Source organism: Falco rusticolus, chromosome 9 (assembly GCF_015220075.1).
Source record: "Falco rusticolus isolate bFalRus1 chromosome 9, bFalRus1.pri, whole genome shotgun sequence".
Classification (NCBI taxonomy): Eukaryota; Metazoa; Chordata; class Aves; order Falconiformes; family Falconidae; genus Falco; species Falco rusticolus.
Window position 1 is genome coordinate 42789864 of NC_051195.1, and position 25770 is coordinate 42815633.

The 25770-nt window shown below is 50.5% G+C and overlaps 1 protein-coding gene across 1 annotated transcript in view; it reads left to right on the plus strand.

Moving 5' to 3' along the window:
- ASTN2 (astrotactin 2) overlaps positions 1–25770 on the plus strand; it is a 353959-nt gene that overhangs the window by 83139 nt on the left and 245050 nt on the right. The window contains exon 3 of the mRNA XM_037399819.1: positions 8557–8941. Within this exon, the coding sequence (XP_037255716.1) occupies positions 8557–8941 (385 nt within the window). The remainder of the gene's footprint in view (positions 1–8556; positions 8942–25770) is intronic.

The following is a 25770-nucleotide window of genomic DNA, read 5'->3' on the forward strand; positions in this document are numbered from 1 at the left end:
CCACTAGCATCAGGCAGAGCAGGCATGGTCAAGCTGCTGTTACTGGTGATTTCAGTGAACCCAAGTAGAAACTGAGCCTTGGAGGACCTCATTGCTCTTCTCTTTCATTTTGGAAGGTATGAGGGCCACACAGTCTCTCTGGTGGTCCTCCTTAATGTTGGGTGGATTTCCATTTGCCCTTCCCCTGTCAGAGGCTGCCCTTGCTGCGATGCAACCACAGGGCAGTCTGACTGGATGTTGGGATGCTCCTCACCTGAGCCAGGTCCTTGTGGGTGGTGGGGGTTGGGGCTCAGGGCTCTGCTGTGAAGATGGTGTGGAGAGGGACATCACATAGGTGGTAGCTCTGCACTTGCTGGTTCTGAGGGACTTGCCTTTAGCCCCATGATTAATTACAAGGTGCTTTGTGTGTTGGTGCAGCGCTGGGCGCTCTCACCCTGCAATGGGACCATGCCTGTGAGACCTTGCCTGCGCTGGGAGAAACTGGCTGTGGATGTGGTGACCTTTTTGATTTAAAAGCCAGGTTGTTTGTTCGTGATTTTTTCCTCCCCTTTTGGAATACAGTTAAAATGCAATTCAGGAACTGGGTGTAAATGAGCTGAGCAGGATGAACATGTGCAGGGCTGTCTAGTGGGCTCAGTAACTGAAACTTCTCCGGGCGGAGGGCGGGAAGCTTTTGTTTTTGTCCCAGCTTTGCGGTCAGCCAGACTGCCCACATTAGGGAAACATGAGCGTGAGCGCAGGAGACCTTATGCATTTTAAAATCTTCCCTCTCTGAGGGCAAGCTCTGGGTTAGCAGGTCAGCCGATTTAGGTGAACCATTTAGTGTGCATTAAAATCACAATTTATGCAATCTGTGCTCTGGCTTTAAGGTGCTTAATAAAATCACCTCCAGCCCTTCTCTTTCAGTTCACTGCAAATAAATGCCTTTTTTTTTTTTCTTTTTTAATCATAAAAATGGATTAGGAGTCATTTTGAATTGTTATCCCAGCAAGATGTGCAGCTTGGGATATGTAGGCATGTTCAGTGTGATTGAGGGTTGTGTTTTCTGGTGCTTGCATACAGCCAGTGCCTGGGAGACCATTCAAATAAACACTTACTGGAATATCACATTGCATGTCTGAACGACGCAGAAAAGCTGATTGGCAGGTTCGCTCCTTTTTGTTTCTGTTCTTGGATGAAACAGCAAAATAAAATTCAGTGCGCCTTAAAAAAAATTATGTGGAAATGTGACTTTTTGTCTGACGTTATATTTTTTTAACGTGGAAGAGTCAGAGATTTTAAAGTTATGGTTCCCACAGCAACTGTAACTCTCATCTCGTTGCGTGCGTTATATTTGCAGGACTGTATATGCTATTAAACTGGTGCTCCATGCGTGTACATACAGCAGAGTGTGTGATGGATCTGCACGGGCCTGATGGAGTGATCCTGCGGGAACGCTTCCTTTTAAACCCCTGGGCCAGATCCTGCACTCTCTTGCACCACTATAAGCCCATTCAGAGAGGGTGGTACATAGGTGCTGTCAGCTCTGGGCAGCATTAGGTGACACACTTGTGATAAGAACAACTGCAGAAGGCAGTACCCCGTCATTGCTGGAGCTCAGCAATGTTGTAAGAGCTGTGGAAAGAGGAGAAAAAAGATGTAATACAGTTCTCTTCGGGCCACAATTCAAGCAGCCATCCCTGCTCAGCAAAGCGCTGAGGCGTGTGCTATAGTCTCATGGACTGTAATGGGAATTAAACACATATTTAAAGTTAAGCGTGTGGTTAAGCACCTTGGTGAAGCAGTGCTCGAATGGGGATTTGAAGCATACAGGGAGAAAATGCTGTATTTTTTAGTAGATTTGCCCTGTGTCATTGCTGTCTTTTATGGAGAGGTGGAGTTGAGTGGTTTTGAGATCAGGACTGGATCCAGATCTCTTTGGAGGGGTGGTTTTTTTTTTTTTTTTGTTTGTTTGTTTTTTTTGTGTGATGAGGTTTTTTTTTGTGTGTGTCTTTTTGTTTGGTTGGTTTTTTGGCTTTTTTTTTTTATTTTATTGCATTCCTGGTGGTCATCTTTTCCTCACTAGCCTTCATGCTGGCTTGCTGTTTGTCCTTGGTCTGCCTCAGTTTCCCTGTCTTGTGCTCACCTGCCCCTGGGCTCATTTACAGAGCCTTGCAGCGTGCAGGGGTGCGTGCCATCAGGGGGTGGTTGAGATTGCTAGACAGGGGTGGGCCCCCCATCCCCAGACAAAAGCTGCCTGCTCTCAGCAGGGGCAGTTGTCAGGACCCCTGCATTCCTGAGGTATTCCAGCACTGCTCCACGTTTTGGGAAGGTGACATCCAGTGACTGAGATGTCTCGGCTCTCCTGGAAGCATCGTGCTTTTTGCTATTATGCTGCTTCTTGAATGATCCTTACTGTAAGTCAAAGCTCCCAACTTGTCATGCCATCCATGCAGGAAGGCAGCAAGCGTGTTTCCATCCCTGGCTTATGTTGTCACATCCTTTCTGCCGACGAGGCTGTGTAAGGATTGAGCAGGCTTGGTTGGGTCTGTGCCCACAGGAGCATCTCCTGAGACAGGACTCGGTGCCTTCCTGAGCTCTAGGTGCTACTGCTCTATTTCTGTCCATGAGCCCTGATTTCCTCTTGTAGATGTGACTGCTTCTTGCAAAGCCTGTTTCCCAAAGCCCTGTTTCTTTTCTGTCCTCTCCCTCCTTGTGTGCATTCGGTTGGCTCCCATAACCTCCCTTGCCCTTGTGTGCCATGTGCGTTAGTGGACAGAGTGATCCAGGGTCTCTTTGCTCTGCCTGAAGGGATGTTGGTATTTCTGGGGCCTCATCTGCCTTTTTAGACTCTGATGCAATAGGCCAGTGTGTATGGACATGGAGAGGCAGGCAGAGGTGCTGTGGGTGCAGAAACCTTGGTTTTTGCAGGAGACAGCCAAACCTCTCCTGTTATGGGGCAGACAGCTGGAGGCTGGTGTTATCCCTGCTCTAGGCAAGTGCACGCTGTAACACCGTTTCCCCAGCCCTGCTTTTTCTTTTAAAACCGGAGGGATTGTGTGCCATCTGTGGTTATGTCCTGTCCTTCAGGAGGGCGAGGAAGCGGCAGGGTGCAGAGGAGGTCATGATAAACGGCCATGCGCAGGGAAGTGAAGACTCTAAGAGATGTCTGCAGAGATCAGCCTTATTTTTCATTGTTAATGATCTGAAAGAAGGTGCAAACAGCATGTTAATTAAAATTTGCAGAAGAAATGTTTAAATCGAGAGGTGCAGCAAAGAGCAGTAATAAGGCAAAGGAGTCCTAGGGAGAAGCTGGTGTGGTGCAGAGGTTTGATTTGAGAAGGGAAGAAGCGGACTCTATGCGACCCAGTATGTTAAATGTGGTATTTTTCTTCCAAAGTCACCCTGAGCACAGCTCAGTTGGGGTGTGGGTGTCCTGGCACAGGGTCTGGCCTGGCAAAGGGACCTACTGGCAGAGCCAGGAGGGAGAGGATGGACAGACCTGGGGCTGCTCACTGGCCAGCTTGGGCACCAGTGGGTGTCTTTGAGTTTGGCTGCAACAGAGGGTTCAGCCGAGGGGACTGATTGCCAATTAACAGACACTGCTATATTGGCTAACAAGGATGATCCCAGCTCAGCTTCTGGTTGTGGTTTGCACTGGGATGTGGCTGTGGAGGGTCTGTGCTCCAAGCCTCTGCCTGGTGAAACGGCATTTATAGGGTCTCTGTGCTGCTGTTGGCCATTGCTTTTAGTTAAATCAATTAGAAATCTGTTAGCTCAAATTACAGCATGGGTAAAACCTAATGCAAATGTTTGCTACACCTACTTATTGAGCGCTGCCTTATTATAGCCCTTGGCAATGGCAGGAACGAGCGAGGAGAGGTTTGTGTACCGAGCTGTGGAGGTCTGAGGTTTGGTCTGTGCTGGTGGCATCTTCCTCTCTGGTGTGGCAATAGGTGGACGTGCCTTACCTGCCCACTTGTGTCCAGGGTCTGGTGATGCTTTTTGTGCCTGGGTTGACCTGGGAGGGGATGAAATGCTTGAAAGAGAGGTAGGATGTTATAGAGCTGAAATGTGAGTAAGAAAAAATTGAGAGTGTGGAAGACCAGAAGAGACTGTGGGGTCATCTGCTGTGCCTTCCAGTGCTCAAGTGCCCTCCCAGCACAAAGACCCCCTGAAGCCTTTATTTCTCACTTGAAATAAAACATAACATTTCTAAAAGCATCCAGGTTTGATTTAAAAAAAAAAAAAAAAAAAATGACAGTGATGGATAATCCATTACAACCCTTGGTAAATTGTTCTAGTGTTTAATTACCTTCACAGCCGAAAAGGAAAGAAGTAGTACACAATGTGAAGAGCTCTGAGGATTGCATGGTTATTTCTGAGACCTGTTTGTGTACTGTGGTTCACCTGCTGGGACGATGTAGGGCAGCGTGACGTCCCGGCACTCTGACCGCATAGGGTGTGATGGGTGCTTTGTGCGGGGTTTGTGTGGGGCAGAGCCCGGCTGTCCTGGGGACTGTCCTTGGAGTGGTGGCCCTGGGGCTGCGAGAGCCCTCTTCCACCCAGCAGCAGGAAGGTAGCAATGGGGCTGGTTGTCAGCACAATGTGGGACAATAACTGGTTTTGGATGTTATGTGGGAGCAGTAGCGGCTTCAAAGTTGGAAAAGAAATGGGGATATTTTTTTACCCCAGGGCAAAACCTGGTGTCAGTGTTCAGAGGAGGCAGCAGAAGTGGTTCAGGTCAGCACCAGGCTGAATGTTGGGCTTTTTTGCACCACTGTTGCTTTGACCTGGAGAAGGGATGCTTTGGTGTAACAGGTCTCCCTAGCCTAAACCATGTTCTCGTCCAGCCTGGGACCTCAGCCCACTCTGGCGTGGCGGCTGGCAGACCAGCAGGGCTTGCTTTGGTAACGCCTGGGCTGTGTTGCTGCAGTTGTGCTGTGTTTGACTGTAAAGCTGCAGGGCTGGAGGCTCCGTCGGGGAGCCACGCCATGTCCACCCCGCTACGGGGACCAGAACTGGCCAAGCAGAGTCTGTTGAGACTCAGAGACCAGGCTGGAGCCTGTTGCAGGGAAGTGTGTCCAGACCCCAGATGAGCAGCAGCAGCAGTCCCTCATCTTTCACCGCTTTGGTAGGGAAGGGGGGTGGCTTGCATTTGAAGAAGCACGTGCATCCTCTTGCTGCTCAGAAATTGCTCAGCATCTCAGATAGATGCCCAAACAGTGACCACCCTCCAGGTCAGCAGCTTGGCAGCCTTCATCATTTATATGAGCGCCCAGTCTCTTGGGCTTTGAGGTGGCTTCTTCCATGAGTGTTCCTTCTGTGCTTCAAATAAGTCCCAGCCTTGCTGCTCTCCAGCTTCGGCTGAGGTTTGCTCCAGTGCTACGAGCTTTGCCGTTCTGCACACGCATGGGTTGTCCCGACCAGCCCTCTTCTCACTCTTCCTCTTCCACCTCCTCCCATGTCCTCTGCTCTCCTGTGGGTCTCAGCAACCCCCTTGTGCCCAGCAGCTCCCACTTGGCCAGCGCAGGGCACGCGGGAGCACGGCGGGAAGGACATTACGTGGGAGAATATGCATGTTCACAGCTCAGAGGATTAAAGGCCCGTGTTCTTATCACTGCAGAACAGAGTATTATAAATCCAGCCTTAGAATACCAAATCCCCGCGCGGCTCGGCCATTGTTTGGGAATATTAAAAAGCTCGGAGACAGAAATAATCAGTTTCCGAATGACACGTTGTCAAATAAAACATTTCTCATATTATCCCTTCCTTCCCCTTTCTCTCTCCCGCTCCCTCAGTTGGATAATTTAACATGAAAAATAGATTAAAATGAGGCTGGCTTGAATGCCTCCTAAGTTGGACTTTTTTTTTTTTTTTCCTTTTCTTTTTTTTTTTTCCCCCTTCCCCTTTCCCAGGAAGCTCTCCGGGCATGTGCAGCGTGGTTAAACAAGCAGCTGCTAGCACAGGGTCAGGGACAAAAGGAGCATGTCAAAACTGAGCTGGCTGCTGTGGGCCCATGAGTGCTCCCCCGGGGGGCTGGCACGGGCACCCCCAGCCTATCCCAGGCAGAGGGGGACGTTGTCTCCATACCTGACAGAACAATGCTTTCTGGCTCGTCCCCAAAGGATGTGGGAGCCACAGCTGAGCTGGGCTGGGAGCCCTCAGCTTTCTGGAGCCAACCCTGTTGTTTCCGAGCTGGGCGGGGGGAATGGCACACTAATAACATCTGTGCTTTTATGCCTTTTGGTAATTTTTCCTAAGCAGAGAGATCTTTAATTTAATATGCTAACAGGTTTATCTGCTCCGGGCTGTTTCACGGGGGCTGATGCAAGGTGAGCCCAGCCAGGCAGATACACGGCCCCAGCACTGCCGCAGGTGCCCGGACCGTTTCCTTGGGTCCAGATGGCAAAGCAGCTCCTCAGGCAAGGCTTTATTGGTCACCCTGACTGTTTCTGAGCATCTGGGTTGTCTCCAGTTGTGCTTTTCAAGGGAGGACAAGTGCCTGTGGGTACAGAGTGTTCTGTCCTGCAGCCACTTTGCAGTTGCAGAGAGCAGCCATACAGAAGTGACATCCAGCCAGGCAGCTTGGGTGCTTGATGGTGAAGCCTTGGAGAAGGCTTTTTCCAGTAGTCCTGTCCACCAGTGTTGTTTTGAAACCCTTCTGTAATATCAGAGCCCTTGCTTTGCTGGCTGTGCTGTCTGGTTTGTTGTGTTGAAGTTTGTGACCCTGCTGTGTCCTTGTCACTGGGCCTCCCTTTCACAGGGTCTGGTGTGCTGTGGTTTTTCTCCTGCGAACTGGGTTTCCAAGGAAATGTCCCCAGTTTGATGCCAGGGAGTGTGGGTGGCTCATTCCAGGCAGCTCCTGTGATGCTCTGGGGTCTCCGTGAATCAGGTGCTGTGCAGACCTGAGGAGATGCCTGTCTGCTCCTCCAGGTTGGGGTGTCCATGCTGTTACTTGCTTGTGAGCATGGAAGGCCGCGAAGGGTCCTCATCCCACTGGACCGATCCTTTAAGTGCTCTGGTACTTCAGGGCATGAACCCAGACTGCTCACCTAGCCTTGCCCTTCTCCCTCGCAGAGATCCCTGAGCATCTCCTGGACACTACAACACCTTTCCTGCATGTTACCTAAACTGGAGAAATCAAGCTGAGCAATGTCCTCCTGAATCCCCAAGCCTGCTCCTGTTTGTAGCAATTAGTGGGGAGAGGAGGTGGTCCTGATGTGGGAGAGGCTGGGCTGGGCTCCTGTCTGCAGGAGGTTGTGGTGCCAGGGTGAAGCATCCAGGGAAGCATCTCTCCTCCTTCTGAGGCTTCTCCCCCATGTAGCTCATCCTGTGAGCTGCAGTTTTTGATGCCACCTCTTTACAGCTGATATTGTTTACGAGTCAGACCCACGCTCCGGGTACAGCACGGTGCTTTGTATCTAATGCGGAGGAAATATTTGCATGTGTCTGCTTCGCCTTTGCATGCTTTGTAAAGTTCTGGGCTGTGGCATCCCCTCTGCCAGAGAAACGCCTGCCCTGCCCTGGCTGTTCCACGTCACGCTGCAAAGCCCCGATTGCTCATGCTGCTCCTGATTTACATGCCCTGCTTTTCTTGTCTGCCATGGGATAAAATTGCTCCGATGCTGTGGAGATTAAGAGGCTGGTAACTGGCATGTGCACAGCTCCTGCCTGCATGGAGGTGAGCAACTGGCGGAATTTAACCTCCAGAGCAGCCAGAGGCAGGGCTGACGCCCTTTGGAACTTCCTAGCCCAGCTCCCCTGGCAGAGGAGGCTACTTCCATGGGTGTAGAGCTATTTAGGAAGTTTATTATTTTGGTTAAAAAAAAAAAAAAAAATGGTAACGTAGCTGGGAGTTGTATTGAATAAAATTTGGAGGTGGGGAAGAGGAGAGCTTTGCAGAGAGGGGTCTTGGTCTGGAATATGCTGTGCTGTGCCCCCAGGTTTGCAGCTGACGTCTCACTGAAACCATAGGCAAATCACAACCAGAAATGATGGAGCTGGGCTAACTGTGCCCTGGGGAGCGGCAGTTGCGCAGTGCCATTTGTTGCACCGTTGTTTGTGTGAAATGTTGTGTCTGCTGAAGCTTTACTGCTCCCGTGTCGGTGGCTGGGTTGTTTTAATGAGGTTTTTTCTCTTAAGTGGTGGGATGTGATTGCCACCTCTGTCATGTCCCGGTGCAGGGTGGGAGGGGGTGCGTACCCACCTCAGGCCCCTCTGCGTGTGGGTGAGCATGGCTGGGGGGACCCAAGGGATGAGTGATAAGAACAAAGTCCCTGGGAGGGTGGGCAGAGCTGAGCTAGGGGTGTCACTGTGCCATCCCTGGCTAAAGGCCACCTCTGACACCTTGCTCCACCTGCCAGTGATGTCCTGTTCTGGAGGTGGCTTCCCCACGTATCCACCTGTATGTGTGCGTGGGGTGTTGCTGAAAGGATGCTCTGAGGGTGGAAGAGGAGAGGGTCCATGGACAGTGGCTGCAGCATCTCCTGATGCATCACCGCACCTTCTGCATCTCCTGACCTATCCCTGTGCCCTGTACCTCTCCTGACCCATGCCCTTTGCTCTCCTCTGCAGGGCGGGCTGATCGCACTGCTCCTGCTTCTCTTGGTCTTCATGGTGGCTCTGTACGCCCAACGGCGCTGGCACAAGCGCCGCCGCATCCCGCAGAAGAGTGCCAGCACGGAGGCCACTCACGAGATCCACTATATCCCCTCGGTGCTGCTGGGCCCCCAGGCCCGTGAGAGCTTCCGCAACTCGCGCCTCCAGGCCCACAACTCGGTCATTGGGGTGCCCATCCGTGAGACCCCCATCCTGGATGACTATGAGGATGAGGAGGAGGAGGAGACACCGCGACGGGCAGAACCCAGCACCAGGGAGGATGAGTTTGGCAGCCAGGTGACGCGGACGCTGGAGAGCCTGGGCCGGGGCGGGGAGGAGAAGCCTGACTACGAAAAGAAAGGTTTGTGGCTTTTCTGTCTCCTCTTTTACTGTCCGCATCTCCTGCCAGCATGTCTGTCCTGTGTGGTGTCATCTAGAGAGGATTGCTCATCCATATATAGCCCCTGTGGCTGGTGCTTGGCTCTCCAGGCTTTGTTCCTCAGCTGTCTACAAGGTTCTTTGCAGACCTTGTTCTAGAGCTGCCCTTCCTGAGGGAGGTATCACCTCTGGATGGTACTGGGGAAACTGAGGCACAGTAGCTGTGAGCTCTCAGCTGTCATTGCCAGCCCCGAAGACCAGGACCCCATGTCTCGCAGCACTCCCTGACTGTGCTTTGCTGGTGGCTTGGGTGCCATAGAAGCGTGAGCTGTGCGCTTGGGAGCTGCATGGAGATGGGGGCGCATAGGATTTGACCCGTCTCCTTTGTGAACATCTTCTTCCAAAACCAGTCTCCTGTTCCCAGCATGAGCCTGCCTGGTGTGATGAGATGGGAAGCTGATGGCTCTGCTTTCGAGCTGGGTGGTATATCTGGTCCTAGCAATGGCAGGGGCCACTGTGAAACTCCCGGTGCATTAGGGGATGCCTGGCTGGGGGAGCAGAGCTGGCATTTCCCCACGGAGGGGAGATGCTTTTTTTGCCACGGGCTTGTGCAGCACCGTGCACGGGGCAGCATGGAGGAGGCATCCCTGCTGCTCTAGCAGTGCTGGAACTCCTCTCTTCTCAACAGGATGGGAATGCTAGGATTCATCCCAACGTCTTGCCGTGGGTGAGTGCTAGCACATGGGTATCAATCAGGCTGGTCTGTACTTTCTAGGTGGCAGAAATGTTCATTGCCTTGCTGTTGAGTAGGGCATCAGTTCTAGCGAGGCAGTGTGTTGGTGTGCTGGGGCTCTGCCAGCCTGCTGAGCCTTGATGCTCCTCAGAGAGCTGCTCCATAAAGCAGTGCTTTCCGGTAGCAGCAAAACATCCCCTGTGCTTTATTCTCTGAGCAATCAGACAAACGATCCTGTAGTCACCCGCAAACAAAGTCATCAGGGCTGTAGATTTGAGACAAGCACATAGAAGCCCCGTGTGGAGCTGTACATGGCAGATTAGAAGATTCTCATTGTGGGCAGAAGCACAGAGCTGAATCCATGTGGATCCGACGGATGGACGCAGATGTCGAATGTGAACCATTTCCCACCTATAGTGTTTGGTATGGCAGGTAGAGTGCTATATAGCATCTGTAGGTCAGATTAGAAAGAAGCCTGTATAATTCCATAAGTGTGGGTTCTGGCTGCTTGTAAGGTGTAATACTGGACAACACCGCTCTTCTGAGGTATAAATCTGCTGGCAGCTGCAGGGAGCAGGGCAGCGAGAGCTGGGCTGGCGTGCCCCGTTCCTGAGTAGGCAAGGTGCTGCAGATGCTTTGTGCCTTCCCTGAGTGTGCTGGGCTGGGATTTGGGGGAGCTCTGGTCCTTTTGGGGTTCTTCCTCCCCAGAGCTCTGCCCAGCTCAGGAAGAAAATAGTGTGTGTGGGGTCCCTCTGGGTAAAGCATTCCAAAATGGGCACAGCGGATAGCCAAAGGTTGGGCGCAGTAGGACAGATGGGCAGGGTCCTCTGCGGTCACGGTGTCCGGGATGGCACTGTCGCTGGCTGTAGCGCCATGCAGGAGCAGAGGATGTGCGTACGGACAGGGCTCGCAGTGCTCCTGCAAGCTGAGCAGCTGGGGAGGCACGTTATCTGTGTCAGCCCGTACGGCTTCTGCTGGGAGAGACCGAGAGACAAAACCATGGGTGACAGATTCCGGTGGTGTCTCTTAATGCACTACTGGAAGGCACCCAGGAGCTCTAGGAGGTGGTCAGTGCGAGAGCCTATATAAAGCAGTCCAGACTGGCTGCTCTTTATTTCATTCTCTGAACTGCAAATAAAACTCGTGCTGCCAAACCATGTTGTTCTGCGCTTGGAGAACCGTCCCTGAGGGGGCCGGGCAGGGTCTGTGCATGGGGATGGAGGGACGGCAGGCTGCACGGGTACAACTGTGTGACTCGGAGGGATATTTCTCCTGCATGGAGAAGAGCAGCGCTTTCCCCAGAGTGTTTTGGCTAATGCACACTTGATTGCTTGCATTTTTAGTCTGTCTCTCAGAAGCTGCAACACCCACCTCTGCTTATTGAGCTGTTGTTAGAAGCCATTTAATGTTGTTCACCTGCAATGAACAGTAAAATACATTTGAATAAACAAAAGCAAAGTACATTAGTGCTAATTGCCGAGTGACTCTGGAAGGAGTGAGGAAGGGATGCTCCAGCTCACTCTGTGCAGGGAAGGGGCTCTTGGGGTGACCTGGACCATCCCTCCCTTCTTCCCGTGAGCCTGTGGGCTTCCCGTAAAGACTGAGCGGTCCCTGTTGGAGCATCCGTGGTGGCGGAGCTAGAGGACAGGGATGGGGACAGAGACTCTTCTTGGCTCTGCAGAGGAGACTGCGGCTCTGAGTGACGGAGCCAGGGAGAGCACAGATGATGCATTGTCTCTGGAAAGCAGGTCCCTGCACTTGTGATGATCCTAAGTGGTGGCTGAGGTTGTGTTTCTTCCATCCTTAAAATGCTTTTTACTCTTTCTTCTTTTAAACAAGGTTATTATGATGGTGATGGTTTGCTAACAAACACGGAGGTGCCCAGGGGTCAATCTGCCATCCTTGAGTGCTGATCTGAGCATCCCTGTTGGCATTCCCCTTTGTGTACGGCTGGCTGTTACCAGCCTGTGGTGTTAAGAGATGTTTCCCCAAGCCTCTGCTCGATGAGAATGAACAAATAAAAGCCTTCATATATTGTAACTGAGGTACCTTTTTTATTCTTTCATATTCTCTTCTTTGTTTTGCTTTTCTATAAATTATTTAGAGTTGTGTGAGTGGGGGAGACAGCAGTAACTGCATTTCAGTCCTCTTCAAAACATAATAGTAAACAAGATCTAGGGCAGAATATTAAACTATCCAAGGGCTTCAGGAGTTGGCAATAAAGAACTACTTTTATTGACTGAGAAATCCCCCCAAGCCAGGGCTGCAAGCTGCCTGCAGGGCCAGGGCTACTCTAGGCTGTGAGATGTGTTCACAAATGCTCCGACCAGTTCAGCACATGATGCCGCCGGGCTCTGCAGCTTGGATGGAGGCAGGTTTGTGCCTTGCCTAGTCTGATCCTTCCAAACAATGCCAGTTCACTGTGTGTTTCCTTCCAGATGGGCTTTGCTCCAGGAGTCGACCTATGGTATGTGCTAGTTACTCCTCTGCTGAAGCTAGTCAGAACCTGGATTGTCAAGGATGAGGTGGATGTAGTTCAGATCTAGGATTTCTAGACTAGAAAGATAATATAAATGCTGTGGGCTTTGCACTCTGACCTGATCTGCATATGCATGGAAATGCAGTGATTCAGGACGCGGTGGATGTGCTGTGCACACAGGCGCTTCGACCTGCCCGAGTGGCAGATGCAGCTGGGATTCCCCTGGGGATGCAGCAGGTGGGGTGGAGAAACTGCTCACACCAACTGCAGACACTGCCTACCTGGAGATCCCCAGGGACTGGAAATCAGTTCTGCTTGGGCATGGTTTTAGAGGTGCATTGAGGATGGATGCATCAAGGCGAACCCAGCTGGAGCTTGGCCCTAGCTCGAGGACAGGATCAGCCTTTCCCCTGGTGTCCGGCTGCATGGCTGGAGCCACCAGGTTTCAGCATGAACACCAGAGCTGGGTGAGAAGCTGTGCCCACATCCCAGGGAGTCCATCAGCACCCAAAGGAGCAGCTCTCCTTGCTGCTCTTGCAGCGTAACATTGTGATAAGACAGCTGGGACTTGTCAGCAGGCTCCAAAAAGTATCATCACTGGGGCTGTCACTAGAGGCTCTTTCAAGTGTCACTTCCCAACAGTAATTACCAGGGATGGCAAATCCGAGGAAGATGGAGCATTTCGGCTCACCCTCCACCTGCCTGCGCTGCTTGCTTTCCCCCACGTGCCAGGCAGTGATTGATTTGCAGGTGCTGGGTTGTGCCGGCGGCGGGTGCTTTCTGTCACTGGGGATTTGTGCACCCTGCACTGTGTGGCTGTTGGGCTCAATTGCCATTTCCATGAGGAAGAGTGTAATTTTTTTATTCCCCATGTGGAGCTTCTGGATGTATCAGGTCAGGCAGGGAATTGCAGTGGATGACTCTGCTACATACAGCTCTGCAAAATGGGAGAGAAGTCCCGGCCCGGGTGGTCGAGCAGCACAAATGTTTTGCGAATGACAGGCGAGCCGAGCACAGATCAGCGAGCCAAACTTTCCTCCCAAGTCTCGGGCAGTGCTCTGCAGCGATGCAGGTGGGAGAGCTGCTCCTGCACAGTGCCGGAGCATCTGAAGTGAAGCTCAGCACAAAGAAAACATGGGAGCAATGTGCTGAATAATGACATCTAGCAACAAGCGCGTCTGAGTGATAAAGTTAATGAAATTACAGGTTCTGACCTGATACCAGGCTCTGCTGTGGGTAGATAAACAGCAGGGCAAAGATGAGATGTTTATTTCTCCCTAGCTGCAGTTGTAATCTGGATGCGCTATGCAGGGCCATTAACATTATTACTGTTATGCAAAATCATTTTTGACTTGGGGGAAAAAAAGAAAGAGCGAAAGAAAAATCCCCAACTCCCTAGAAAATGGAAAGCTGACAAAATTAGAATTGCAGCAGGAGCACAAACTGACCTGGTGACATTGCACAGAGCCCAGATGAATTTCGACAGAAGAAAAATCTGAGGCAGTTTAAGAAGAAAAGTAGTCCTTTTTTTATTATTAATATAATAAAATGAAATCGAGCAAGGAAGGAGGCAATAGCCAGACAGTCCTAATTAGCCCAAAGGATCCCTTTGTGCTGATGTGGAAAGGGGCCGTGCTGTCTCTTCGTGGTTTTGGGTTCTCTCTGGCAATTAGGAGGTCTCCAGCCTTTTTGTACTGTGTGTGTGTGGTGCCAAGTGGGGTCTGCTGGTGTGGAGTGCAGTTTCTGGGGTCTTGGTCTTTGCCAGGAGACCTCCCGTGTCCAAACCCAGTCCCTGTGTGTACACAACATACTGCATTTAAGGGAATTTGGGTAAATTTGGGTGGTGTCACTGTCCTCAGTGCCTCTGTCCCTGCTTCTCTGGGTGGTTTCCAGTCCATGCTCCTGATGATTTCTGCTCTCCTGCCTTTCCCAAGCAGATGGCCTCGAGCTCCAGCCCCTGAGGAATTCCTAACTTGCTTTTGTCTTTTAATATACTTGGCTCTCGTCTTTACTGACAGTTTCATCCTACAGTGGCAGGAGCCCTTTGCTTCTGTCCATCAAGTGCTGCTTGAGGGAGTCTGGCCCCCGGTCTATCGCAGATGGCACCGCTGCATCCCCAGATGGGATGTTGCTGGATGCAGGTAGGTGGGGTTAGTAAACGAAGGCAGATAGAAGTCCAGCAAGCCTGAATATGGGGTTACCCACAAGTTCCCCAATGAGAAGATTTTGCCAAACCAAATCTGCTACAGATTGGTGAGAAGCAGAACTTCTGCCTAGTGAAAACTGAGGAGAAAATAGATGTCAGACTTGATTGAAAATCGAGTATCTGCAATTCCAGTCCTCCAACAAAGGACCTACCTTTATTTTCTCAGTTTCTTTCATGTTCAAAAAAAGAACTTTCCAAGCGAGCCTTTGTGCTGGCTTCACAGACTCTGCAGTCTGGGTATGGCCTCCAAGTCTAGACAGGAGACAGGACTTATTACTGATGGTACCAATGATTAATACCGTAGGCATATCAAAGTTGTGGTTGTGCTGTCATCTTGAATTCATATCTCCTGGACTTCCTTCTCACCTGCTGTGTTAACTTAGGTAAACCTCTGAAGTTTCTCTTACTTAATCCATGGATGCTTTTCTCTGTAGTGGTAGTAAGAGGCTTTTGAGCATGCCTGAAAGATGGTCTGGCACCTCGAGTGAACCTGGAGATGTAGGTTCAGCTCTGCTCTGCCACTGGCTGCTTTGGTAACCCTGGTCGTGTCACTTAATGGTCTAGTCCTCATCTGTGAGTTGGAGAGGGGAGTCAAGCCAGAGAGCAGACTGGGCAGCATGAGGAAATACTGAGAACTGCTAATGTAAGGGGTTGTGGTCCCAGCAGCCTCCCAGCCGGACTGATCTGATGATGTCTGGGATGTGCTGCAGTCTGGGAGAACTGTGGGAGAAGGGTTTGAGCCAGGGGAGACAAATGGCTTATGTTTGAGATAACACAGAAAGGCAGGGGAATGGTCCTGGTGATGAGGAGGGGGGCTTCTTATGCCACCCACCAACGCTGGAGCAGCTGTTCTGGTGGCCACATCTCAGTCATCATCTTCACACCCAGTGAAGGCTCCTCTACGGGAGAGGTAAGGCAGTGCTCTGGCCCGAGGTCAGTGTCAGGGCTGGGGGAAGGGATGTTTGGGGGTCTGAGATGTGAGCGAGGAGGGCAGGTGGTTTAGCTGTGCCCTACAGCCGCTGTTCATTACAAGCATGTGAGCTCGGCAGTATTTTGGAGGTGAGATTTGAAGACAGGATGTGCGTCGGGGGCGATGCCCTCGTGATGGGCAGGGTGACAGTGTTGCCCTCCGTGATGGAGAAGGGAAAGCCCGTGGGCAACAGGAGGGAGGTGGCTGACCTGATGTTGCCATCTCTGAGGTGACAGCCCGGTGTCCCTGGGGGAAGGTGGGTGCCTGGCCGGGCTTGTGGCTGGCTGCCGGCAGGGAGATCCCCGCCGTGTTGGCGTGTGCCATCCTGGTGCCCATGCGGCCATGCCAGGGCTTTGAGCTGCTGTCTGCAGCTGCCGCTTGCTTGGGTAGGCAGATGTGGTGCCACCCTGAATCTGAGCATTAACCAGAGGCTTTCTGAGCCTTTAATAAATAAAATGATGGCTTAACATTTGCTGGGGCTGGAGGCTAAAATGGGACAGTGCGTCAGGCTGGCATCTGATGTGTCTTGGGGCTCTGTCTTCTTTCCAGTGACCTGATGGGATCATGACCCTCTTTGTACGTGATCAGCTTTTCCCAGCTCTAATCTCTGCCAACTCCTTGTATAATTTACAGAGACCTTTGAAAATGTATATTCACGTAGCCTGCCAGTGGAAAGTGTTTTTGCAGTCCACTATTCCTGGCTGAAAAACCTGGCTGCAAATTTCAGCTTTGAAGAAATAATAATAATAAAAAAAATAATAATAAAAAAAAAAAAATGAGGCCCAATAGGGTAGGAATTGAGTCCCAATTCAGGAAAGCATTTAAACACATGCTTAACTAGTATGTCTAGTTATTAGAGAAATTAGACCTTTTTTTTTTAAGTCCAACATGCTTAATTCCAACTGATTTGAGTGCATTAATGAAGGGAATAGGGTCCCCAGCTGCAGATGTTACAACAGATATGCCATGGGTCATTCCCTTTAGTTTTATGGTAATGCCAGCTCTAACTTTAATGTTGATTTGAAAGTGTCCGTACTTGCCAGGGCAAAGCTTTGCTTTCCAGAGGCATAAACACAATCATAATTAATATATTAATTGCTTTTCAAGCTCTAAATGGAAAGCTACCAGGCTGGAACTTTACATTTGTTTTGCTCATCCCATCACATTGAACTGATTGCCTCCATCCCAAATCTGTGTTGTCCTCACCAATGTGGGGGGGAGGGATTGATGGTCTCCTGGCCCGGTGGTCCTGTGGATCATGCTCCCCCTCCTGTACACCCCCAAGAAAGTGGCCTACAGCAGCATCATGGGTGCATAGGAGCATGCCCAGGAGGGCTCTCGGCAAAGGCCATGTCCCTCCTGTCTCCAGCAGTGGCTCAGCAGGGATGGGGAAGCTCCCAGGGGCTGGTGGCCTCCCCTGATCCTGTGTCCCCTGGGCTGAGGGAAGTGCTGTGCTGGCATGTGCTTAATGACTAATTAATGCTTAAACATCTCGGCCCAGCCAGGGCTCTTCCTGGCCCCCAGCGAGCGTTGCTGTTGAGGAAAGGCTGGCAGGCTGGGATTCCTGATGTGGTTTTCTTTCTCCCCTCTCTCTGCTATACCCTGCTCATGTTTTCATGAGACAGGAGGGAAAAAGCTGATGGAAAAGTGGCTTTTGATGGTGCTATAGGGAATGGAAGAGAAAAGGGGTGTTTAATATACCAGTATTTTGTTGCGCATCCCAAAGGGATGGCAGTTTTGTGAAGTCCCACTGGTTTATTGCCACTTTGTGAATCATGGGCTGGTCTTGCCCTGGTGCTGCGTGACATGCCATGTGAGAAGAAATACCTTTGCTCATCCCTTTTCCCAGTCACAGCTGAGTGACTTGTGACACCTCAAGTCAGCGGCAGCTCTTTTAATGTGGGGTTTTGTTGGGTTTTGTGGGGCTGCTGATGCCTGGTGGAGATGTCGTGGCAGTTTTGTGTGCAGTAGCCTTGATTCCCCAGATGTCCAAAGTGCTTTTCATCCAGGCGAAATCACAAGCTCACAGAAGATAAGCTGTGAAGTTTTGGCTGTCCAAGGAAAACAAGCCATCAGGAACTATACTTATATAAACACCAGGCGCATGTTGTTCATCACTTTGTGCATCACTATGAATGTTTGATAAAGCACTACATTATTTAAGGCGTAGCTGGTTGTAGGCCAGTTGTTGACCAGGATTAGCTTCAAGATGATTTTTCCCCCCCCTGATGTAAAATTAAAAAAAAAAAAAAATATGATGGCTGTTTATTCCCCTTGGAAGACCCTGGGGGATCTCAAGTGTCCTCCCCTCTCCTTGGTTTATGTGCTGGGTTGCAACTTGCAGCTGCCTTGTGTGCAATGCGGAGGACCTGGGAGAGCTTCAGTTCTGCCTGGGGCTGTCCTTCCATGGTGTCAGCATGGAGCAAAAACCTGCCACTGGTTTCTGAAGTCAGGCTGACCAGGCGAAGAGGGCATGGGGTCTGGGATGAAGGAGAACAACCCCACAATGTTCCTCATTTCTGCTGGGAATATATAGATTCTAGATCACTCTCAGGCCCTGGGATGCATGGCTCAGAGCTGAGGCTGCTCCAGATCCTGTTGCCTGCATGGGAGCAATGGGTTTGTCTCAGTCCGTGATGCTCAGTGCTGCTTCACCTTGGCTTTCAGTAGCATTGTGTGTGCAAGGTGTTCTCCTTGCTGGTCTGTCCCAGGCTTATGGGTTTTATGGGGAGGCGAGCAGGGGGGGCAGCTGCAGCACCAGCTCTTCGCTCTGTTTGCATGCCCTCTTCCTATCGGTTGTGTTTTACCTGGCTACGGCGCCGAGACAGTTGGTTTTGTCAGCTGGTTCCTAAGGAAGACGGATCGAGGCCGGGCACCTGCGCTGATACGAGGTCTGTAGGTACCTTCCAGCCCCATTTATCATTAGGCAATGACCTACCCAAAGGACCAGCAGAGAGGAAACTTATTAACAAGGTGCTTCAAATCAATCCTTTCTGACAGCCCCGCTGAGTTACAGCATTTGCTGCGACTCACCCACCGGGTCCTGTGGGCTCTGGCTGTGCTCAGCCTCACTTCTTCACCCATGTGGCTTGGAAGTGGTTTCCTTTTGACAGCGTGGGCTCTCTGGGTATTCCCTCAGCTCCAGGTCTTCCCCTGAGCCAGCACCAGTTTTTGGTGGTTTGCCTTTCTCCTCTGGCTTGATGTCACTCCCTTGCTCTCCCCGGCACGTGGCACGGAGTTGCTGGTACCATGGAAAGGTGTCATCACCCTGTCTGTTGTGCAAAGGAAAATTAATTGCCAGCTGACAGATCTGTTCTGCACCATGCTGCTGAGCAGGGAGTTGGGTTGTGGTTGAGGCTGGAGCGCGGCCACAATGCCACATTTCCCACCCATGTTTGCCAGGCACCGCTGTTCCCAGAGCCCTGCCCATCCTTAGGGGTGCTGGGTCTTGCTCACACTCACTTTATAGACACCGAAGTACTGCTGCCTCCAGGTTCATCCCCCAGCGGCAGTTCCTGGCCAGGTAGGGATGGGGCTTTCTCCACCCTTGGTGGGTCTCTGCCCTGGCTGACTCCATGGGGCAGTTTTTCCTCTGGATTTGTGGAGTTGTAGGAGACGTGCTGTGGAGAGAAGGATGGGAGGTTAGCGCTGTGCTCTCAAGCTGGTGTCTCTCCTCCATGCAACATTAGGCCAGGCTGCTTCGTGTCCCCATTAGCACCAAATCAGGAAGCTTCCTCCAGAGTCTTCTTATTTAACTTTTCAATTATTTTATAACTTGAGGAACATTAGCTACTGCTGAGGGTCTGCCCATCTTTCCCACTCCTCTCTGCTCACCATTTAAGTGAAAAAGCTATCATGCCTTATAAAAAAAAAAAGGTCAGTTAAGGGTTTTATTAGAGTGGAAAAAGTGGGAAGCAGAGTGTCCAGTGGCCTGGACCTTCTTGATGCTGAGGCAGGAGGAGATGGGGCAGGCTTCATGGGCAACATTCCATGGCCAAAGACTTCTCCTTGCAGAAAGAGAAATGGGGTAAAGAGCTAAATGCCCTGTACTTGTCAGGGAGCGGCATGCTAGAAAAATCTTTGCTCCATGGAAATGCTGAAGGTTTCCTGGTCAGAAACAGCTCCGGGGAAGGTCAAACCCAGCTGGTAGTAGCCCAAGGAGCGCAGAGACCCATCTGCTTTTGAAAGATGCTCACAATGCAAAGGTGTGAGGCAGAGGCAGGATCTGTTGGACCGCAGCTGTTAAGCGTTTTATCTTTTGCGATGTGTTTGTAATTATATTGCATTATTTTAATTACCAACATGGAAGTTGGGAGTGTGGAGGTGGAAAGGGAAAGGAGGAAGGTGGAAAGGCAGGGAAAGTGTGGGGTGACAAATAATTCACAGCCTGTGTCGATGGGGCCACAATTGTGGTTGGAGCTGGAAACGATGCTATTAATACAATGCTTATTCATTTCCTATAATAAAAAAATGAAAGTGCTTCACAATTACCCAATTCCGAATGAAATTAACATTCCGTGGCATTTTCCAGTAAACGGTTAGTTTGCACACATGAGTGGAGGCAATTAGCTGGGAAGCAATTGAGCGCCGTGACTGGAGAGAGGATGAAGAAGGGTCAGGGCAGCTGGTGCTGGGAGGGTGCTGCTGTGGGCTCTGGCTCCAGATGCTTTTTCCTTGCATGCTGGGCATTCCCCTGGGTCCTGCTGGTTTGAGGAGCAGTTCACCTGGCTGCAGCAAGGACAGGAGTTGCAGATGATACCTCCTGCTCTCTATAAATGGGCACCTATAGATCTCTGTAGGCAGGGGGTGGGGGAGGAACAGCAGCAAAGCTTTGCAATGAAAAGGAAAAGCAAAGAGTGGGTGCATTGTCAGATGGGTTCTAGGGTGTCCTAGTGCTCTCTGGGGTCCCCATGCCCATTGTGGGATGCTGAGTCAGCACAGATCTCCGTCCCCTTCCCACTCTGCATGCCAGCCTCTCCCGGCATCCCCCCTTCCTTGTCACACACCCCACACTTTATTAAAATCAATGAGGACATTTTTTTTTTTTTTTCAGATTTGTTAAACTACTGAAAACTTCAGATCCTATCAGGGTTGGGTTTTTTTTTCCCCCTGCCTTGTACCAGATAAGGACTGTGCTGGCTCTGAGCCCGGAGCTGAGGGTGGTGGAGAATGGGGTAGGGAAGCAGTCATCTCATGAATATATGAAGGAGGAAAGTACATTTGTTCAGTTTCCTTCAAAGGAGACATCTCAAATAAAACTTTATCTCTTCTTCTGCTACCCTCCCCCTCCAATTTGCAATTAAAATCAGAATTTTACGTATAAAAATCTATTTTTATAGTGGGAGATTTTTTTAATGTATGTAGTAATCTATTTAGATATTAATATCTATGTATTAATACCTACATTAAAAAAATGTATACATTCTCTATTTTAAAACTTAACAAAAAGGGCCAGGAAAGAGAAGAAAGAAAAAGCAGAGATGGAATACACGCCTGTTTTCAAAATGCTCCCAGGTTCCCATATCCCTCTCTTGCTGCAGCTGAAAACCCTTCTGTGTAAAAGAGCTTCTCGGAGAGAGCCCGATCCTCCCTCAGCCGCGTTGGCAGGCTGGGCTGGGGGCCAGCTCCAGCAAAGCGCGTGGCGTCACGTATATTGCGTCCCTGATGGGTTCACCTAAGGATGGCTTGGAGATGTATGTGTTGCAGGAGGTACTTGGTCCCCTGATGCACGGGTATGTGTGGTTATTTCTGCTTTGTGTGTATACATATATATTCTTTTTTTTAAATAAAAAATATTCTTAATTTTTTTTTTTTAAATACATATCCTGAGTTGGTTGCATAATGCAGCCTCCTGGTGTTTCTTGGATGTGGTGTGCTTGCACATGGCATATGACATGGGCTGGTGGAGAGCAGGTGACTGATGGGGACAGAGGCTTTCTTGCTGGAGAGGTGGTAGAAGGCTTTGGTGGCTGCAGGAGATGAAGAGGTGAAGCTCTTAGTGTTTCTCATGTCTTTGCCCTATCCTCCATGTCCTCCACGCTGTGTTGTCAGGACATCACTGCCCAACTGTGTTTTCATCCCAATATGTGTGAAGCTGTTGTACAAATCTCTCCCACCATCATCACATAAGCGTTGTTGTAATTACCTAATTTTATGCTAGTAAAGCTCTCTGCTTGCTGGAGCTTAGTACCTTCAGGGTGGCACTGTTGAAAATCAGTCCACATCCCAGTTTCAGAACAAACAATGTTGCTTATTTCATGCTTCGGAAAGCAACAAACACCCATTATTTAGAGCTGGGGAGAAAACAGGGTTTCCACCATGTGGAAAACTTCCAGTATAGAGAAATTTATGCTCATCCCAAATAGGATCGGAGAGTCGATTTCTTGAAATTACCTTGTAGAATAGAAATTTTCAATGTATCGATCCAGAAAGATCAAAAGCAGCTTATTGAAATTTGGGAGTTTGATTTGGAGGAAACAATTATAACGTTATTAAACTGCGTTACACATACCTGATATTTACGTGATGTGTAGTGGACATGATGATGCATTAGAGCTTTACAGCTGGTGTCAGTGATTCCCAGGAGGGCACCCTTTCCTGTGCCTAGAAAAAGCAGATTATTTGAAAGATACTGGAAGCAGTTGGTGAGAGGCAGGAGATAGTCTTGGAGAAGGGGTAGTGTCTGAGATGAAGGGGCTGCGTCCTGCACGTGGCCACAGGTGCTGTTATGAATGTGTGCACAGGTCAAGAGATAAAAATCCCACCAGCCTTGACTTCTAATTGTGCCCAAACTTTTTCATTTAATCCTTGATTGAGTTTGACATGTTCTTGTGAAACGCTTTGATTCCAGTGAAGCAGCACGCTCAGTCGAGCAGCTCTTGAGCTGCTCTGCAAGTTACTTCTCTCTCCAAAACTCTGGGAGCATTTTAACCACTGGTAATGATGAGGAATCGATAACTTACCCTCTGACACTCAGAAATCAAAGAGAGGGATGGGAAAACCAGATGCTTAAAAAACTATATTTTTTAAAAAATGTTTTACTCAATACCTAGCATGGGAAGATCTAACAGAAGCTGCCGTTGCCTTCCCAGTCGTCTTTGTGCAGCTGTAGGAGTGCAGATATTGTGCAAGGGGGACAGGGATGGTTGTGGCTCCAGGGACCAAAACTTCAAGCTGAACACCAAAGACTGGGAGACTCAAGGAAGCTGGCACCTTTGCAGACTTTAAGCCTCATCGCTCTTTTAATAAGCTGCAAAAACTGAGCCATGGGGTTGTCCAGCTCTCCCAACCGCCCAACGGCAGCATGAGGTGTTGAGCCTGGTTTGGGGAGAAGCTGCTGCCCTTGCCCTGCCCCACCAGGGTGTGGGGCTGCCAGGTACTGGGTGGGTGTAGGGTCTCTGCAGGGTGCGGGAGTGTTGGCTTAGGAGAGGGCAGTTCTCCAGTCTGTGGTACGGCTGCTGCTTGGGGTCCTCCAAGGCCATGTCTGAAGTCCCTAAAGTAACGAAGTTGAGGGCTTGTTTCCAAGAGCTATGGGACACTTCCACCATCACCTGGCTTTGCTGGCTGAAAACAGATTGCACAGTGGGGGTTTGCAGTTCTGTGTCCCTTGAGCTGAACCCTTGGTAATGTCATGGGATGGTGGAAGCACCCACCTAGTGCATCTCTCAAATACAAGTTGCGGGTGCTTGTACTGATCTGAGCCCAGGACTGTGTTTTGGAGAACCTCTCCTGGCTGCTGAAGCTGGTGAGATACTAGTTTGGATATCTCCTCAAAACAGCCCCCTCCATGTCCAGCCTGTGAGTCTGAGAAAGGTACGTTTCTCCTGGCTGTGCTGGGAGTCCTGCGAGGGCTGGAACGAGCACTGCCACGTCCCATCTCTATTGCAATGTTATTTTTACCCAAACATTGCTTATATTGTTCAATTGATGACTTTGCTGCTGCTGCTGTTGTAATTTTTAAGCCAAAGAACATATCTTCCCGTTGCAATTTCTTCCTTCCTTTTTGCTGGCACAAAGGCAGGCTGTTGGTATGAATTGTTCTGTGGAAGACACGCAAATGCATAGGGGAGCCATAAGGAGAGCAAATCACTTTCAAAGGAGCGTATGGGGGTGGATAGGAGGGAGATGAACGTTGGGAACACATAATGTGCTTTACAAAGGTATGGTGACCTTCAGCTGTGTCCTCAAATCACTGCTGGAGATGGGAGCTGATTTTGTGGAGGCTGAAGAGCCTCGTGTTTCCTCTGCATCAGCTTGTTCCTGGGGTTGTTATGCTGCTGCAGGCTCTCACTACAGGACAGGGTGAGATTGAGATCATAGCATTGTGCCAGACCTCAGGGTGGATCTCGCCACCTCTGCCAGGCTGGAGAAACTGTCAACGTGGTGACAAAGATGTGAGCTTAATAGCCCTGATGGATTTATCTCCTGGAAACCAGGGATGGGAGAGAGGGCAATTTGACAAGCTTTGCTCAAGGAGGGAATGGTCCCATCACCTCTAAAACTGTGTCGTGTTCAGCCATTGTTGGGAGGAGCTGGTGCCTGGGAGCTGGTGATGGGGCTCGATCATGCTGGGGAGGGGAGCAGCATGCGGGTAGTGCGGCAGGGCCAGGAGCCACCAGCTGAGCCCATATTTGGCACATGCAGCCCAGGCAGGTCCTGCAGGGCAGTGCTGGGGTATGCAGGGCAGACTAGTTCAGTTGGAAGGGACCTAGAAGGATCACCTAGTCCCAACTGTCTGACCACTTCAAGGCTGACCAAAAATTAAAGCAAATTATTAAGGGCACTGTCTACCCCATGGCAGCACTTCTTCCTATCCTTTTAGGAGCAATTCAAACCTCCATGGGAAAGGGGAATGCCAGGCATGCGTCAGTGTGTGCAGAGCACAGTGGTGTGTGTGGGCAAACCGGTGTTTGCTGTGCAGTTGTGTGATGGCCGAGGAGGCATCGGTCTGGGTGGGTGGGGACAGCTTCCTGTGGGGAAGCGTGAGTCTCGTGGACTGTCTCTCTTATGGATATGGTGACCATGTCTATGGGCAACAGGGTCCCACCAGCCTCAGCGAGTGCCATGTCTCATTTCATTATGATGCATTGGTTTCTTTTTCCCTTTTTGTCACTGTTGGCAGTGCATGAAGGGTCCTCCCTTCATCCTTGATCCCCGATACTCATTCAGTTGAAGCCCACCTACCTTTCATTTGTGAGCAAGGGTTTTCTTTATGCTGGCTGTGTAGAACTCCACTTGCTTATGATCATGTCAACAGGGGTTGGGGTTTTTTTCTTCTTTTTTTTTTTTTTCTTCTTTCTTCCCCACTCCCCCTTCCCCACTGCTGCAAACAACTGAGCTCAGACACATGGAGAAGCCAGTGATGTGCTGGTACACATGAACTGTGCAGAGCTGTGAGATGCACCAGCTTTTTGCTCCCATTCCTGGAGTGTTTGTAGCATCATCACAAATAGCCAGTGACCGCAGGGGCCCTCTTCCCACAAAGGGTAATGCTCCTCCCCTGCTTTTGGGGTTTGCTCCGCTGACAAGCGTGTGAGCAGATGCTTCTGCATGGATGTGCCGAGGAGCGTGGTGGCCAGGTGGGGTACAATCACTGCAGTGGTGATTACTCCCATCAGCCAAGCAGGGACCATGAGAGACCTGCGACCTCACCGCGTTTCATTGCTAGCTGAAGTCATGTCCCCCTCCTTCTCCCCTTCTGCGCCCTCCTTCTGGCCTTCTTTCAGTAAATAAGCCTCAGCCATGCCGTTTCTGAGCTCCCTGTTCCACTTGCACATGTTTTATATTGCACAGCCCCAGAGGTTCAAATAACTTGCCATCTCTTCGTGGGGAGGCCCTGCTATGCTTGCTCCCAGGTGAAGGAGCTGTGGGGACAGGCTTCCCCCTGCAAACATGGTGGTGTGGTGCTGAGCCACACCGGTGCTGCCACAGCATCCTTCCCTGGTGCCTCAATGGAGTCCTGCAAGAAGGGGTTGATGTGTGCCATCAGCAGTGGGACTAGATGCTTTTTGGAGACCTTTCCCTGCTCATGACTTTTTATTCCCCCCCCCCCACCCTGCGATACTGCTTGCTGAGGCATCCGACACAGCAGGATCCAGCTGTGCCTGCCTTAAGTGTAGGGGACTTTGGGGGAGCTCTGCCTTTGATCTGTGGTGCCTGGGAGAGCCTGGTGATGAGTAATTGGAAGATGTAACATAGCTGGTCCCTTAGGCCACCCTCTTTCTGGACCTCTCCCAAAATGATTCCCACCTTTGGTGTGGGTGCAGGCAGCAGGTTTGATCCTTGTCTTTCCATCGCTCGGTGCGGCAGCGCTGGGTGGATGGATCCGCTCCCAGGCCCTCCCGATGCGCTTGCACCCATGGGCACTGCAGCCACTCCCAGTGGTCCCAGCAGATTTCAGTACCTTCTCTGCAGCCTGTGGGGGT